Source organism: Neovison vison, chromosome 6 (assembly GCF_020171115.1).
Source record: "Neovison vison isolate M4711 chromosome 6, ASM_NN_V1, whole genome shotgun sequence".
NCBI lineage: Eukaryota > Metazoa > Chordata > Mammalia > Carnivora > Mustelidae > Neogale > Neogale vison.
Window position 1 is genome coordinate 14,134,490 of NC_058096.1, and position 17,385 is coordinate 14,151,874.

Below are 17,385 nucleotides of genomic sequence, written 5' to 3' on the forward strand. Positions count from 1 at the left end.
AGGCTTAACTGACTGTGCCATGCAGGCACCCCACAAAACAATTTTAGTAATTTGAATGGAAGGTGGAGGAAATAAGAATTATTGCAATTTAAAATATAATACCCTTAAAAAACTAGATAAAATCTAAAACCTTTAAAAGATGAAGGGACAATTACTCATCAATGATTTTTAACCATGTTTATCATTGTCACACTGGATAAAATCTCCTTCAGTTGTAAGTTAACCAAGTTTCCAGTCATTTCATGAATATAAAAATGATTTTCAGTCTTTTCCACTCTGCTTTTTTTTATTTTATCTTCCCAGATTTCCCTTTTGCCCCTTCTAATATTCCTGTGTCTTTGCAATTCTAAATAAACTTCACCTCCTAAGAAGTCACAAGGCAGCTATTCCTTATAAGTTCCTTACTCCTTCTGTGTCCCCTTTTTCTGCATTCAATATCACAAATTTATCATGGGTATCTTTGTCTAAGGGCTGTTATACAGCCTAAAGAAATTAGGCTTAGGAACATTTATTAAACATATGTTACCTTTTTTTGATCTCAGTTTTAGGTTCCTTATCAAAAATCTATCTATCTTTCTACTTTGTTATTCCTGAAAATACTTTGTCTGAGAAAACAGAGAATATTATCATGAAAAAGAGAAATAAAATTCTCTCATTTTTTTTTTTGTTGAGATACACATTAAATCATCACTTCTGGTGCTGTCAAATACTAATTATCTTTTAGTTTGAAACATGGGTAAAAACCAGAGTGGAAATCATCCTGATGATTTTAGATTCTTCACTCAAATTTTATGGTATTGCTCTTTACACATATGTAGATAAGATCATATTGAATACTTATCAGTGGGATAAAGGTATTTATCAACTTTTTTAAAGATTTTATTTATTGATTTGACAGAGAGAGATCACAAGTAGGCAGAGAGGCAGGCAGAGATAGAGGGAGAAGCAGGCTCCTTGCTGAGCAGAGAGCCCAATTTGAGGCTTGATCCCAGGACCCTGGGATCATGACCCAAGCCGAAGGCAGACGTTTAACCCACTGAGCCAACCAGGCGTCCCAAGTATTTATCAGTTTTGCTAAGAAATGTGGGTGATTTCAAGCAAAGTTACTTAAAATTCATACATAATCATTTTCATTTGTTTTCTATTTATTTTTTCTTTCATGTCTAAACCTAACCATATAAATGTAAATATTATTTTTATTCTCTGCATTTCTTATATAGCTATCAACTAGTCTTCTACTTTATGCCTGTTGGTATTCCCATGTCTTGTGAGAAAACCAATCTAATTCCCGAATCTGAGTGTTCAATTCATAATAGTTTATTTACTTAAACAATAGTCTTCTACTACTTGTAGTTTGAGAAGGAAAAATATCTGGGGCTTCTCAAAATTCAAATCCCCAATTTCTTAGGATTTCAAACTATATTTCCAGGTGTGTATTGATCCTTTCACAATATCTCCATTGTCTACCATAATCAAAATTCTACTTAATAAAATTTAACAACAATGAACATAGCTGGTTATCAGAACCAATAAATTTATTTGATTGTACTGATTTGGATTTTCATACAATTTTGGAAGAAAATCCAACATGAATTTTATCATTTAGATTTTATTTTCAGGTATCACATTAATTTTAGAATTTTTCAAATAAAGTCTTTCAGCCAGTATTTGGGGCAAGAGACAAGGTGAGGGTTTGATAATCTAAGAATAAGAAGATAATTCTTAAAAAAAAAAAAAAGAAGATAATTCTTCCTGTAGGTGAAGATAATAAATATTTTGAGTAGAGGCACTGGTGAGAATGAACAACATGATTAGAAATTTAATAAGGTGATCAAAAGAAGCCAGGTCCACACGTTGGTCTATAAGAAGAAGACTGGCAGCTCCTAGAAGCCAAGTAGGTTGGGTGGCAGAATCTGGATCCATAGCCCAGAGAAGGGAAGCCACAGACTCCATAATTCATGGGTTTGAAGCCTTGGGATTCACAGCCCAGTGAATAGGAGCTTCTGGATCCATAGCCCAGGGAACGGCAGCTGCTGGACCCAAAACTCAGAGAACCAGAGCAAGTCGTCTGGCAAGGACTGCAGAGCGTGGAGATCCTCTGGCGGTAGCAGGATGTCTGGCAAGGTCTGGATGCCACACAAGATGTCTGGCAGCTGGTGGGCTTATGGCAGGTGTCCTGACAGCCACTGGAGGGGGAAGAGTCCAGCTGACAGGTGCTGGGAGAGCAGAGGTTAGTGCTGCAGAACAAGTTGTTAGGATAGGAAGAGCCACAGGAGGACCTTGGGGAGTGCAAGTATCCCCCAAAGGAGCAGGAAGAGTAGTTTCCAGAGCAGCAGCTGTAGGACATGTTGGCAGGAGATGTGAGTTCAGCTGAGTAACAGTGAGAAGGCTCGGTTTGAATATTGTATTCCTCAAGTGAGGCATTTATATACTCTCTACAATGGGTGTGGCACTTTACAATGTCAACTTTTCAAAATTTGGAGTCCCTTATTTGCATACATGTAACTCAGTAACCCTTTTTTTAAAGTTGGAGTTAACTACCTCTCTTCATCTTAAATTTATGGGTTCACTCATTTTGTTTTTATAGCCCCATGTCAATGAAGTACATCTATGTTACAAATGCTATGACGGTGTATAATTAATGCCTATGCCATCATGGTCAGGGAATCCCCTCTGATTTTTCTGGTGATGAAAACATGTGCACGTACATGTGCTCACTTTGGCTGAAGAATGTTTTCTTCCCAGGGTGGGGATTACAATGTAGTCATCCCCCTTTTGTGTCAGTGTCTGAGAAGCAGAAATGTGGTCTTGATGAGGATCTTCTAAATATTGTCCCTACATCAAGCCATTGATTCACACTGTAACATAATTTTGTATCTACTACTTACTATTAGCATTGCTTACTATGTCCAGTCTAGAGGGCTCTTATAAAAGTAACCCAAAGAGATTGACCTAGATGATTAGAAGTAGGCATGATTCTTAACAAAAATGTTGCAGAAATTTAATCTTTAGAAAAGTGAAATCAAATCTAAAGCAAGTAGAGACCAATATGAATGCATGTGAAGAAAACCAAAATGGGAAATGATGTTGAGATGAGGTAAGGAAACAAAGGACAGTGGTAGAGAGAGGGAAAAGACTGTCCAGATTTTCTTCTACCCCATTGGAGGACTTGTGGATATTCTACTTCTATTTCAATCATATCAAATTTTTTCAAAATGAACGTAATTCATGGCTTTTGTGCAATATATTTATATGCTCAAAATATCCTGGGGTCTACCCTCCCATAAGACCTCAAAATTTTGAATGTTCTCTGAGTATTCCCAAGTTCATGGCAGATCCTTTATTTTTCTCCTAATTTTGGTACATGCTTCTGTACCTCCTAGAGAGGATCCAAGTTATATATAATTTGGGGTCACTTCTTTAAGCAAAAGAATACAACATTGCGAACATAATAGTAGATATAAATATGGATGTTAATTTAGAATAAAATAATATTAACAAATACAAACTGAGATGACAAAAAGCACAAATATCACAAAATCAAGACAATAAAATTGTATCATCATAATTATCACCGCCACCTATAATATTTCCTCTGTATTTATTGGCTGAATAGTCTTTGATAGCTTTTACATATGACAATAATTTTGTCAACATATTTTCAGTAGAAACAATAGAGTATATTTCAGTTTTTCTTCCAAAATTATGAATCAAAAAATGTGATACAATACATTGATAAAAGAAAGGACAAGAAACCCTATGATACTCTCAATAGAAACTGAAAAAGCATTTCCAGATCAAAACTCTTCAAAGTGTAGGGATAGAGGGTACATATGTCAATATTATCAAAGCCATCTATGGAAAAACCCACCGCGAATATCATTCTCAATGGAGAAAAACTGAGCTTTTCCCCTAAGGTCAGGAACATGGCAGGGATGTCCACTATCACCACTGCTATTCAACATAGTACTAGAAGTCCTAGCCTCAGCAATCAGACAACAAAAAGAAATTAAAGGCATCCAAATCGGCAAAGAAGTCAAACTATCACTCTTTGCAGATGATATGATAACCATATGTGGAAAACCCAAAAGACTCCACTCCAAATCTGCTAGAACTTGTATAGGAATTCAGTAAATTGTCAGGATATAAAATCAAAAATAAATTATTTTTGATGACACAGAAAAGTTCCTTTCAACATTGCTATTTATTAGTAATGCCACGTCTATAACATCCTGTGTCATTCTCAGTTGGTGCTTCAATCCTGGGATTATGCTTATCTCAGCCTGTTGTCCCTGCTTTATTTTCCCATCCCAATCTCTACCCCTAGAGGTTCGGTCTTGTGTTTGAATCAGCTACAAATGGCTGTGGACCCTCAGTTTTAGTAATCTGTTTGGTAGCAGAGTAATGTTTTGGTTCTAGTCCTTCTTCTTAAAGTCAAAACTCCCTGAAGTTCTGAGGCTCATCAGGTTGATTCTAGGGTCTAGAGGTAGTACAGGCAACTTTTTGGATCTACCCATAGCCCAGAACTACTTCAAGGGTGAATGATTGACTCCCAGGCTACAGCAGCTCAAATGGAGCAGTGGGTCCCTCCACATGTCTCTGGAAGATTGCAGTGGAGCCTTGAAAAATGTTAGACAAAAGTACCCTGAAGAGGACCCTGACACTGAATCTTCATTAGGTTAAGTCTGTCTCTGTCTTTACCTAAGCTGCTCTATCTAAGAAACTTGAACATGTGCTAGTGACCTTCTATCTGAGATATCAGGGACCCACATAGAGTGCCCAGGGCTCTCTTCAGTATGCTTTCCATGGAAATGTCTCTGTCCAGAGTTCTAACCTAATTTTCAATAATTGGATTATTGTGGTTTATTATTGCTTTTATTATTTTCCCCTGGTCCTCTTTAACTCCAAGTTGTTTTTTTTTTTTTTAGTGAAAATGTCTGATAGATTTATCACATTCTTTGAGCATATGGTTGTTTCTTGTCAATTTGGTATAATATAAACCAAATTTCAACTATGTGGTATCAGACACTCAGAAAGTATAGTGCTGCGGCATAAGGCATGGAGTTGCAACTCCATTTGATGAAACTACAATACAATTTTACTGTATATGCTTAAATTAACAACTTTTCCTCAATGTAAGAGTAAGTTTAATTGCAATTTTACAAAAGGAAGCACTATATAAGACCTCAGTAAGTCCAAGGAATAATGAAGTAATTCATTCTCATCAAACAGCTACTTTTAAAAAGTTTATCTTATGATCTTCTAAATTTCTAGATTTTTTTTCTTATGGGTTTCTAGCCACTGAGATAGAAGTCATAGCTCACTCAATGCTGGGAACACCAGGCCTTTCTCAAATTAGAGTGTTTCCAAGAAATTATTGGAAATAGCATTCTTATCACAAGTGAGAGTGACTTTTTGTTCACTGGAGATAGGATTACTGTTAATCAAAATAATAAGGTCAGCAAAATTTGTCTATAGTGACACAACATTTTGGTTGCCCTCCCAGGCACACAGTGATGACCTTCTCTTCCCTGTCCATCTGACCCTCCTCACATCAATGTGGTAGTGTTTATGTAGCTGAAATAACATATCACAAACTCTCAGGTCCTCTCACTGAATCCAGCCCACAGATGTATGATCATCCCACAAGCATGAACCACCCCCATAGATTATTCTTTTTTTTTATATTAAACTCTAAATTAGTCACCAATATTTAAAAATCAAAAGAATTCATACAAAATGTGGGTTTCTGACATCTTATAAAATTTTGAAAATCTGGTTCTGCTGGGCTCCCTTGCTTGCAGCTTTCTGGAACTCCTTTCATGGAGGATGTACTCCCTGAAATTCCCAGGTTCAGCTAATCCTCTTTATTTTGTAGTTGTGGGGCCCAATTTTAGTTGTCATCAGTCATCAAGCCTGTGCTATTATTTTGTTGTGTTAGTTAATGTCACTGTTATAAATTGAGAGGCTTTGGGTTTGAAGACATTTTGTGAAAACAAACTTCCTGTGCACTTGAAGGATATTCTTCCTTGTTTAATAGGAAAATATAATGCGTCTATGTTGGTGGAATTGGATTATAAAAACACCAATCATGAGACAAATCACAGGTTAACTGGACCACCTCATTTATGTTTATGATCCTCTGACCAAAAATATTTTACATGACAGCAGAACTTGACATGGTTTTTATATACTGGGCAATGACTTCAATCAGTGGTGTCTTACTTCTGAATATGCAGCAGAAGTAACAAATGGGTCATTTTAGAACATACAAACCAACCAGAAAATAAATAAACAATTTTAAAAAAACAAATGATTGAATTCCTCCTCAGGTTGCTCTACATGTGATTCTGATATACTACTCACTATGGTTAGAACAAAGGATTAACAAAATTAAATTAAACTAAACTAAAGGATTAACATCTAGCTAGGAGTCCTCAGGAGAGGTCATAGCCATGTGACATCACACTACTACATGCCTGACACCTATAACCACCTTTGTACAGAGATTGTCTTGCCAAGAATATGAAGTGCAGCATTACAAAGAGAGAAAAGGAAATCCATTTTTTGTTTATAACGTCATAATTCTATTGTAATGGGCAGTTCCTGCAAATAATATGCTTCGCCTTCTCTCCTTGCTACTGTGCAGATATAATAGCTGTTACAAATGCTGTTGTTTGGAAATGTTGAAGATGGATTTAGTAGCATTAATATCCATCCGGCAAGATGCAGCCTCCTAGGGCTTGAACGAAGGCTGCGTGTCACTATCCAGTGACATTGTGCTGATGGCCTCATGATGATTGGTAAGGACTCCCTATGAACACAGGAAAGAAGAATAGCATCTGTGACAGACTGTAATAGTTAAAAATGGAAGGCAGAATGAAAACAGGCTTTGAGTTAGAAATCAGATGTTAAATGTGTGAGCGGAACTAAAATGGTCTGTGGTACATAGTGGGCATTCTATAGACATATGTCGGTTGAATGAAAAAGGACATTGTCTTAATGTTTTCAATGTCTTATTTGAAGTAAGTCACCTAGGAAGATTACATAAATATTAACCATTTTTTTTTGTGTGTTCTCTCTTTGATTGGCAGCTGAGTGAAGGTTAACTATGTGTATCTAATAGACACGGAAGCTTTTCCACTCAGATGTCACGGGTCAGCTAAGACTCATGGGCTTTAATGTTCCCGGGTGACATAAAGTCTTGATCTACTGGAAAGTAGTGAGATGAGGAGAAAGAGCACAGGCTAATAGATGTATGTGTTTGTGTGTGTGTGTGTGTGTGCACTTACCTTTCTCTCCTGCTACTTTGAGGTCTGGCCTATTCCTGATTCTGGGGTGTCAGCATCTCCTGCCTCATTTTTTTCTCTTCCCAGCCCTTTGCTGACTAAAGGCACAAGGAGTGGAATACAGAAGGAAACTCCACATTTACTCTGCACTTTTTTCATCTCCAGGACAGGGATAAGCGGTGAGGTGCTTGAGTGGGCATGGGGCATAGCATGGAGAAGAGAGCAGGAAAGGGAAAGGGAAAGAGGAGGAAGTTATTTCAGGGTACTTCCGGATTCTTAGAGGCTTCCAGGTAGAGGATACTTGAGTTTTCTTTGTCTCCTGAGTTTGTTCAAACTGGTAATTAGGCAGGAGCCCTTTACAGGAAGACAGCCTGATTTTCTCTGGAGGAGACCTTGTTTAGTACTGCTCTGTTGGTTGGGCTCTGTCTTGGTGGGTGGCTGGAGGCACAAACATAGCAGAGGTCATGGTTTCCCAATGTCTGCTGGAGGCAAAAAAACCTGGAGTGCCAACATCTAGGATACCTCTAACCAGGGCTTTGTTGTGGTATTCTCACTTTGTGGCAGAGTAAACTCTTTAACTCCATTTATTCCTTGTCCCATTTCTGTGCTCAAATCATAGCATTTTATGATTTAGCATTTCATAGATTTTATGATACTAAAATCTGGTTCTAGTGCCCAGAGACTAATGGGCGAATTTCCCTTGCATGTTCTGGCCCATTCAGAATAGACTTAAAGTCTGATGGGAGGGATTAAACACTGTAAAATATAGTCTAGCCTGTGGCTTCCCTATACACAGAGTTCCTTCTTGCTTGCTTGCTACTTTTCTTGGCAATGGCTTTTTAACTTATCCTAATACTAGGATTTGATTTATTTTTATTTTTATTTTAAAGATTTTATTTATTCACTTGATAGACAAAGATCACAAGTAGGCAGAGAGGCAGGCAGAGAGAGAGGAGGAAGCAGGCTCCCTGCTGAGCAGAGAGCCCGATGTGGGACCCTGGGACCATGACCAGAGCAGAAGGCAGGCTTCAGCCCACTGAGGCACCCAGGCACCCCACGGATTTGATTTATTTTTAGAGATTTGGAACTTAAAACAATGTAATTTTAGGACATTATGGGATCCACAGTCCTAATTTTAGGACTGTGTGTGATCACTCAGGATCTTAAACTCTGGTAAATTTAAGTAATGTGTATTAAAACATACACGTCAGAATGCCACCAGCACAGTGCGCAGCTGTGGTGAGGGGGCTTCGCAATGTAGGTAGAAGGTAACGTGAAAACTCATAGCCTCTGTTCTGCTGTCAGAATGCTTGGGAGGTGATTCCTGGTTCTTTCCCAGTACTGTGATCTCCTGCCATTGACTTGAGTTCTTCATATTCCACGTTTCTTGTTTGTGACAGGGGTATAATAGTACCTCTTGCATTGGCTATTATGAGAATATCTGGGATAAAAATATAAGTAAAATGCCACAGTCTTGCCTAGAAATTGGTAAAGAGTATCTGTGAATCTTTGCTTAAATGATCAAAGAAAATGCTTCTTAAGTGCTTCTGAGGTATCAAATTTGAGAGTCAGTGCTGCAAATATCTTAAATGCTTTTTTATTGCCTGAGTCATTCTTTAATAAAAAAGCAAAATGTTTATAACTGGGAAAAGCTTGGGATTTCAAAAAGTACACCTGTTTAAAAATAAGAGCATAGCAACTGCAGCCCTCCACAGAAAGCAGAGTTTTAAGCCTTCCCAAGACTAATCTGCACCGCAAGGCCTGTGATAGATGGCCTCCTAGCTTAATGGCTTCATGTTGTACTCAAATGCTGTGCTTCTTATCCTTCTGGAATGTCCCTTTCTTTCTCATCTCCATCCGTCCTTTTCTTTCTTCCTTTTCCTTCTCTCTTTTCCCCGATCTTTGTATTTCACACACCGATTGTGATTTAGCCTTCTAAACTGGCAATACTGTCAAACCAAAGAAGTGCTTCCATTTGTCTCATTCATTAAACTTGGTGCTTATTTTCAGGAGTAGTTAAGCATTTCTATTCATTTCTCTTAAAATGCTTGCAGTTTCATTAGTTTTGTTGTCATCTTATTTAATTTTAGATCAGGTGTCTTTGAATGAAAGGTTTCTGACTCCCATTAAAATTTTTGGAATCTCAGGGCACCTGGGTGGCTCAGTGGGTTAAAGCCTCTGCCTTCGGCTCAGGTCATGATTTCAGGGTCCTGCGATCGAGCCCCACATTGGGCTCTCTGCTAGGCAGGGAGCCTGTTTCCCTTCCTCTCTCTCTGCCTCTCTCTGCCTACTTGTGATCTCTGTCTGTCAAATAAATAAATAAAATATTTAAAAAAATTTTTGGAATCTCAAAGAGCATGTAGGTGGCTCAGTCAGTTAAGTCCTGGATTCTTGGTTTCTGCTCAGGTTGTGATTTCAGGGTTGTGAGACCGAGCCCTGCATGGGATCTGCACTCAGCACAGACTCTGCTTGAGATTCTCTCCTGCTCCCTCCCCCTCTGCACCTTCGTCTGCACTCACGCATGTCTGTGTGCTCTACCTTTATAAAATAAAAATAAATACGTAGGGAATTTGGGTAAATTGGAAGGGGAGGTGAACCATGAGAGACTATGGACTCTGAAAAACAATCTGAGGGGTTTGAAGTGGCGGGGGGGTAGGAGGTTGGGGTACCAGGTGGTGGGTATTATAGAGGGCACGGCTTGCATGAAGCACTGGGTGTGGTGAAAAAATAATGAATACTGTTTTTATGAAAATAAATAAATTGAAAGAAAAAAAATTAAATCTTAAAAAAAATAAAATAAAACTTTGGAATCTCCATGTTATAGTGTCTTTTCAATCAACTATTATCAAAGACAATTTCAAGATGATTTGCAAATATGGCCTTGATGAAACTTTGCAGCAATTCTACATATCTGGCCTGCGTAGCTGTTAGTCTGATCCTCTTATGGAGTACTTTAGGAATCCTGAGTTTTGTGCATCCTGTCTTAATCTCCCAAAGAAGACCCCGAAGAAGGGACGACATCCTTCCCTCGTTTATTGGCTCACAGAGGACTTGTAATGTTTATTAAAAAGATGAATACAGGTATTCTTAGCATCAACTTTATTATTTTTACTTGTTAGCAATTGAACATACATGATCGTTGCTTTAAGAACTGAGATTCTGCTGCCTGGCTCCTTAGAACAGGAAAGAGAAAAGCGTGGTATCTTGTCAGTATGAGACTCTGGGGAGTGGTATGTGGCCAGAGCCCTGAAGCGTTGCATGGTGATTACTGGATTACTGGCTATGGAAGCAGTCACCTCCATCCTATATATGAGAAAGGAATGATATTTGTCTCTTAAGTAAATGAATAAAATATATTCAACCATGTCTATGCAGAGGAAAATCAATTTCATTTTAATTAGATAACTGATTAGTAAAACTCCAGAGGACTCTACCACATTGTTTTCCTCACACACCACACCCAATGGAAAAGGTTTATAAAGTTCCTGAGAAGAAAATTCACTGCAATTCCTCATTAAACCCAGAGAAAACTGAAGTTAGGAGACAGTATCTAATCAAACTCTAAATTCTTTTTTTTTCCACTTTAATGACTGCGTGTCACTTATTATGAGTTAAATTGTGTCCCTCAAAGTTCATATGTTGAAGTCCTAAATCCCAGTATTTCAGAATGTGACTTTATTAGAAGACAGGGTCTTTATAGAAACAATCAAGTTATATAATGAGGTCATTATGCTGAACTGTAATCCAGTATGATTATCGTCATAAAAAGGGGAACTTTGGGCACAGAGACATTCATACACAGAAGGAAGGAGATGTTGACAGACCCAAGGAGAAGATGGGCATCTACAAGTGAAGGGAAAAACCTGGAACAGATTCTTCCTTCATTGCCCTTAGAGGAATCAACCCCTCCAATATCTTAGTCTAAAACATCCAGCTTCCAGAACTGTAAGGCAATTCATTTCTGTTATTTGAGCACCGAGTCTGTGGCACTTTGTCTAATACATCCTCCATTGGTCAAAGTGGAGTCCTGTCTCCCCAGGAGTTGAATTACCAGACCTTTTTGTCCATGTTTACCAAGTTTCCACTGGCCACTAGGGGACCTTCTAGCCATCCTGTGCCCACTTATGTGTGCTCCTCCTCACCAGTCTTTCCAGAGGATGGACTGTGGGCTTGGAAGCTGGGCATCTGGGACTTTCCCACCTTTCATGATGAATTGGGCTTCTTTGACATTCTTGTTGTTTTTCTAGAGGTCAGTCACCTTTTTCCTAAACAATATGTGTTCAGAGGTCTGTAAATCAGCATGTTGCTTTTCTAAGATCTCAAACAATGAATTTTTAAAAAAACTTTGTTCCCAAGGACATACTAGATCTTCTAACTCAGGAACCACCTATCAAATGAGACCTTCAAAAGCCATCTTGTCATTAACTGAAGTATTTTAATTCACTAATAATCTATGTTACAACTAGAAATCTATAAGTTGTTTGTTCTGAAATTTTTTCTCCACTACCTCACCCCTACCCCGTCCTCTCCCTTTCTAGAACACATTTTATTTTTTTTTAATTTTATTTAAATGTAATTAACTAGGATAAATTAGGATTAACTAGGATAACTAGTTTCAGAGGAGGAGGACATGATTTATCAGTCCTGTATAATACCCAGTGCACATTACATCACATGCTCTCCTAATGTCCATCATCCTGTTACCACATCCTCCACTTCCCTCCTACCCTCCAGCAACCTTAGGTTTGTTTCCTATGATTAAAAGTCATATTATTTTATCTACTTTCTGGATCATCTCTTTCTAGGATGACACAAAGGAATAGAAAGATGTTAACTTATTTAACAATAATTTCCTTAACAGAAATCTGGCTCATGTTTCTATTTATTTCAGTGTGTTTTATGTGTCATTATTCAGTTTTCTTTGGCATGAAAATGTATTGGTTCTGCTTCCCTAAGGTACACCAACCATTTTAATTCAAGGCATAGAGTTTCTGGAGAATATGCAAGCCATGTGCCCTAGATATTGAAATCACTGCTATAGTTAGATTCTTAATTATGTCTCCTTTTTCTCTTTTTACTTTTCTTGGACTCTAGCCAAATTTGAAGCCCCAAGCAAGATATATATATTTTTTAAAAGCCCAATAATGACTAACTTCTCCCTGTTCCTGGTGAGATAAAGCAAAGAGTCCAGCCTAAGATATATCCTGAGAAAAGTTCCCTTTTTTGTGCAACATGTTCTATTTGAGACCTAAGTATTGTCTCAAAGAAATAGAATCCAAATTCAAACTAAGATCAGAATATAGTTCTTTTCATCCAAAAAATATATTTCAGGTTCCTAACAAAGTCAGTTTTGGAAAATTTGGGAGTGGATTTGATACTAATAATCAGACTGTAATGACCTCATAGATTTTATTCATTTGTTCACTTATTTATGTATCTATACATTATAACTTGTCTAATCAAAAATAGTAAATATCTATTCTGCTCAAGAAACTCATGCTTATGAGAGCAAATACAATGAACAGACGGAGTAAGTGAATAGTGAATGAATGAATGAAAAGAATGGAATTTAGAGTGAGACAAGCATGAACTTGAATTTTAATTCCATTACTTAAGTGAAGGGAACTTATAAAAGTTTTGTTTGCCTCTTCTTCTGCATTTGGAGAATGTACATGATAATGGCACATCTTACTTAGGAGAATTAAATTTGTATATATAAAATTCCCAGTATAGGATTTTTTTCATAGATGCTGATCATATGTTCTTTCTTTTCTAAGCTCTTCGTTTTGATCTCCCTTCCAGGAAATCTATTTTTTTTTTTTTTTTTTAACCAGGGTGACATTTTGGACCAAACTTTCTCAACTTCTTTGTATTTGCACCTGTGCCTACACCCACATAAGCTTGTTTATGATTATTAACAGTCTTCAGCTTGTCTTTTTGTGGATTTGTATGCTTATAATCTATGGCATGTAAAGTAGAAATTAAAATAAAAGAATTTTCAGGGTTGACTCATAGAAAAATGATGGACATTTTTGAATCACGGGGATCTTGTCACAGAAAAGCTTGGAAAGGCTTCATGGAAACCATTATTTGAAAGACATTTAAAGTCCGACCCTTGGGAGTTACAGATACATTAAAAGAAGAAGGACATGTTTTAGAAAAGATACAAGGATTTGTAAAAGATTATATAATCAAGGTGAAAATTTTATTTTTTTATTTTAGGGGAGATAGAAGATTGGAGTATCATTAAAGTCTAGGGAGATGGCATGAAGTTGTAGTAGATCTTAGGTATTGATTTTCCTTTTGTGGATTAATAAAGCATAGACAACAGGGTAATTAAAACTTATTTTCGGTATGTGCTTTGGTGAGTGCTGTGAAGTGTGTAAACCTGGCGATTCACAGACCTGTACCCCTGGGGATAAAAATATATGTTTATAAAAAATAAAAAAATTTTAAAAAAAACTTATTTTCAACAGAACTGAATAGCTGAAACCAAAAATGGGTCCCAAGAAAGCCTGAATCCTAATCATTCCAATATATCTCACTTTGTTCTCTTAATATTTCTTCATTCCTTACCCTGTTTCTAATCTTTCACTCTCTACCTTTCCCAACCATCTTACCTACCTTCCTTATTACTGAGGCAGTACAGTTAAGAACTAAGTGTAGGCTCAGATAAAGCTATGATGATTCATGGTCTCTGCTACATTGTAACTCATCTATAAGAGGACAGAAATTTTTGGAAAACTGCTGTGAGTTAAATATGAGAACTTATGTACCATGTATAATGTTTAGTACAATGCCTCGTCCATATAAAATGTTTATTAAATATTACCCACTATTATTTTATTAAGAGAGAAAATTGATATTCGGCATTGTATTTCAAAATTAATCATTAAGCCCTATTTTGCCAGCATATTTTTTTAAAAAATCTGGAAATGTTTTAGGTATGTTTCTAGTTCCAGGGAACTCTTCAGGGTTTTCACATGGCTAGAGTGAGTTAAGGATAGCTAACTCAGTGATGCCATAATTGAAATATAAATAATTACAAGTGTAGTGTGTAAAAACTCATATCTTACAGCAAATGGCAAACACAGTATATAAATTTAAGTGAATAAATACATCCTAACAAATGTGGTTTCCTGTAACAGATTCATAGTCTCATGTTTCAAGTCAAGAGTTCTTACAACTATTATAATGAACATTTCAATATTACAGGAAATCAATTCGTACTTTTGGTAAATAAATACGTAGAAAACATCTGTCATCATGATAAGATATAGAATATATAGAGATTTAATTTGCATTGAATAGTACTGGCATATGAATATTTTTAAGCATTCTTTCTTTTCTGAATAGGCAAGACGAATGTCTTTCCCAGAGGGTGATTTACCTTTTTTTTAAAATTTATTTTTTATTTATTTTCAGCATAACAGTATTCATTATTTTTGCACCACACCCAGTGCTCCATGCAATTCGTGCCCTCTCTAATACCCACCACCTGGTACCCCGACCTTCCACCTCCCGCCCCTTCAAAACCCTCAGATTGTTTTTCATTCTTTCTTTTCTGAAAAGACAAGACAAATGTCTTTCCCAGAGGGTGCTTTACCTTTTTTTTTTTTCCAATTTATTTATTTTCAGAAAAACAGTATTCATTATTTTTTCACCACACCCAGTGCTCCATGCAAGCCGTGCCCTCTATAATACCCACCACCTGGTACCCCAACCTCCCACCCCCCCGCCACTTCAAACCCCTCAGATTGTTTTTCAGAGTCCATAGTCTCTCATGGTTCACCTCCCCTTTTAAAACACTTGTGTTAAGAGCAATTTTGGTGAAGGGGGGTAGGGTTATGGACATTGGGGAGGGTATGTGCTTTTGGGTAAATTGGAAGGGGAGGTGAACCATGAGAGACTATGGACTCTGAAAAACAATCTGAGGGGTTTGAAGTGACGGGGGGGGTGGGAGGTTGGGGTACCAGGTGGTGGGGTACCAGGTGGTGGGTACCAGCTTGCATGGAGCACTGGGTGTGGGGAAAAAAATAATGAATACTGTTTTTCTGAAAATAAATAAATTGGAAAAAAAAAAAGAGCAATTTTGATTTCCTCTAAGTGCTGTTGAGATTTTAAAGCTTGTGATTTTAAATATAATTTAACCAGAATGACTCAAAGATATTGAGATATTCACAAGTTCCATATTATTAATATTATTGAATAAATGAAGAAGTAATAAATCAACAGAAGTAAATAGCAGAATGACAGTTATATTTTTCTGATGAAAGAATTGTTTGCCTAATACTTTAATGTCTGATAATGCCTTATTTGCTGATACTGTTTAATGCCTTAATAACTATCTGTTACGGTTGTAACTATAATGTTTCCACTCAGCTTGTGGTATCTAGTTATTTGTCAAACACCAGTTAAAATGTTGGTCCGATTATCATACAAATCAGTAGATTTTGGGTAAATCAGATTATCTCCATAGTATGGGTAAGCATCATTCAATCAGTTGAAGACCTTCAGAGCAAAGATAAGGTTTCCCAAAGAAGTAATTTTCAAGGCTGCAGCATAGAAACCTTGCCCGAGTTTTCATCCTGCCAAGTTATGGAATTCAGACATAGGATTGCCACAAGAGGATGAATTTCCAGCCTGCTCTCTTGTCTTATAGATCTCAAACTTGCCAGCCCCACAACTACACAAGACAATTAAAAAAAAATAAATCTCTCTGCTTCTGCACACACACACTCACATATATATGCATGTATATATACATACTTCATATTCATATACTATTCATACACACACACGCACATATGAACAGTTCTGTTTCTCTGGAGAACTCTAACACACTCTCTGAGAAATAGATGACTTTCTTCACATTTGCTCTCAGTATCCTTTCTAACCAAATTGATAATGGACTTCGTGAATCTTGCTTATACTTTGCTAGAGAGGGAATTTACCTTTTCCTTCAATACCAGCCAAAGAACAAAAGTTAAGCAACAAAATGGAGTCATGTGGAAACTCATTGTGGAGACTGAATTATCAGAAAGTGAATTTTACCTTAAATTCATTGAATTTTGCAATTGTCAGGACCTTTAACAACCATCTGGTCCTGCCTCTGATCTACGTAACAACATAAACTGCTCTCATTCAGTGTTCTTTCCACCATCATACACTAAAACTTACACCTTTATCAGTGTAAAAAAATCAGACATTGTAATCTGTAGTTTCACACACTAGCATTTCCTTGGTAAATTTAGTGATAATCTGATTCTGTAAACTATCTGCAGTTTGTTCAATTCCTAGTTTGGCTGTGTTTCCTTTTGTCTATGGTGTTGAATTCAAACAAATAAAATGAGAAGGAACATAGAAGTTGAATGTAATACTGGACTCCTTGTTCAGTCCCTTAATTTCCCCCCCCTAGATTACGCATATCTTTGAAAACTTTCAAGATGGGGATTTGAGAACTAGGGCTTGGAAACAGATGAATTGAGTATTTTCTATTTTTTTAGAAAAATTGGGCTTATCAACTGACAAACAGACTGAAGATGGAACTTCCACTAGGTAAATGATACAGTCAGCATCCAGGGAACGATCTTTACTTCAAATGCAGGGTAAAAGCTATCACCACATTCTGTCGCCTTAGTAACACACAGCTAATGGAGGCCCTGAGAGCAAAGTAGGGTGGAAAAGTGGCCATGCATGTCCACACAAAATTATGGAAAGGAGAGAACGAGGGCATCTTTTTCAACTGGAGCATTCTGTTTTGAGGCAGTCAAGCTTAATAAGATTCAAAAGATGTTTGGTTTCCTTAAAATACTTTTAATAAAAAGAAGCAATAAAATTTCATTTGAATGAACATCTGAGGGAGGACAGTATTTATCATGGCAGAAATGATTAGCATGAAAACAAAAAAAAATTGGATAGTACATGTGAGTGTTGGTTTTATGCCTTCTGGATTCAGTTTTTGCTCCAACTGGTATCATTGAACTCGCCTTGTGTTCTGGCCTCAGTGGCCCTAGCAATGGCTCATGCTGTCCATGTGATCATGAGATAGGTCACCGCTATCTGCCTTTTTTATAGCCCAAGCAGATTTATATGA

The 17,385-nt window shown here is 37.1% G+C and overlaps 1 protein-coding gene across 1 annotated transcript; it reads right to left on the reverse strand.

Moving 5' to 3' along the window:
- Window positions 1-1,831: 1,831 nt before the first annotated feature.
- On the reverse strand, window positions 1,832-2,389 carry LOC122910329 (keratin-associated protein 13-1-like). Its single transcript, XM_044254979.1, has one exon. It carries the CDS (start codon window positions 2,345-2,347, stop codon window positions 1,832-1,834), a length of 516 nt encoding a protein of 171 aa, XP_044110914.1. The 5' UTR covers window positions 2,348-2,389.
- Window positions 2,390-17,385: the final 14,996 nt, after the last annotated feature.

Bases quoted from the DNA above. Each gene is read 5' to 3' on its own strand.
- LOC122910329 (XM_044254979.1), bottom strand. From the start codon at position 2,347: ATGTCCTACAGCTGCTGCTCTGGAAACTACTCTTCCTGCTCCTTTGGG.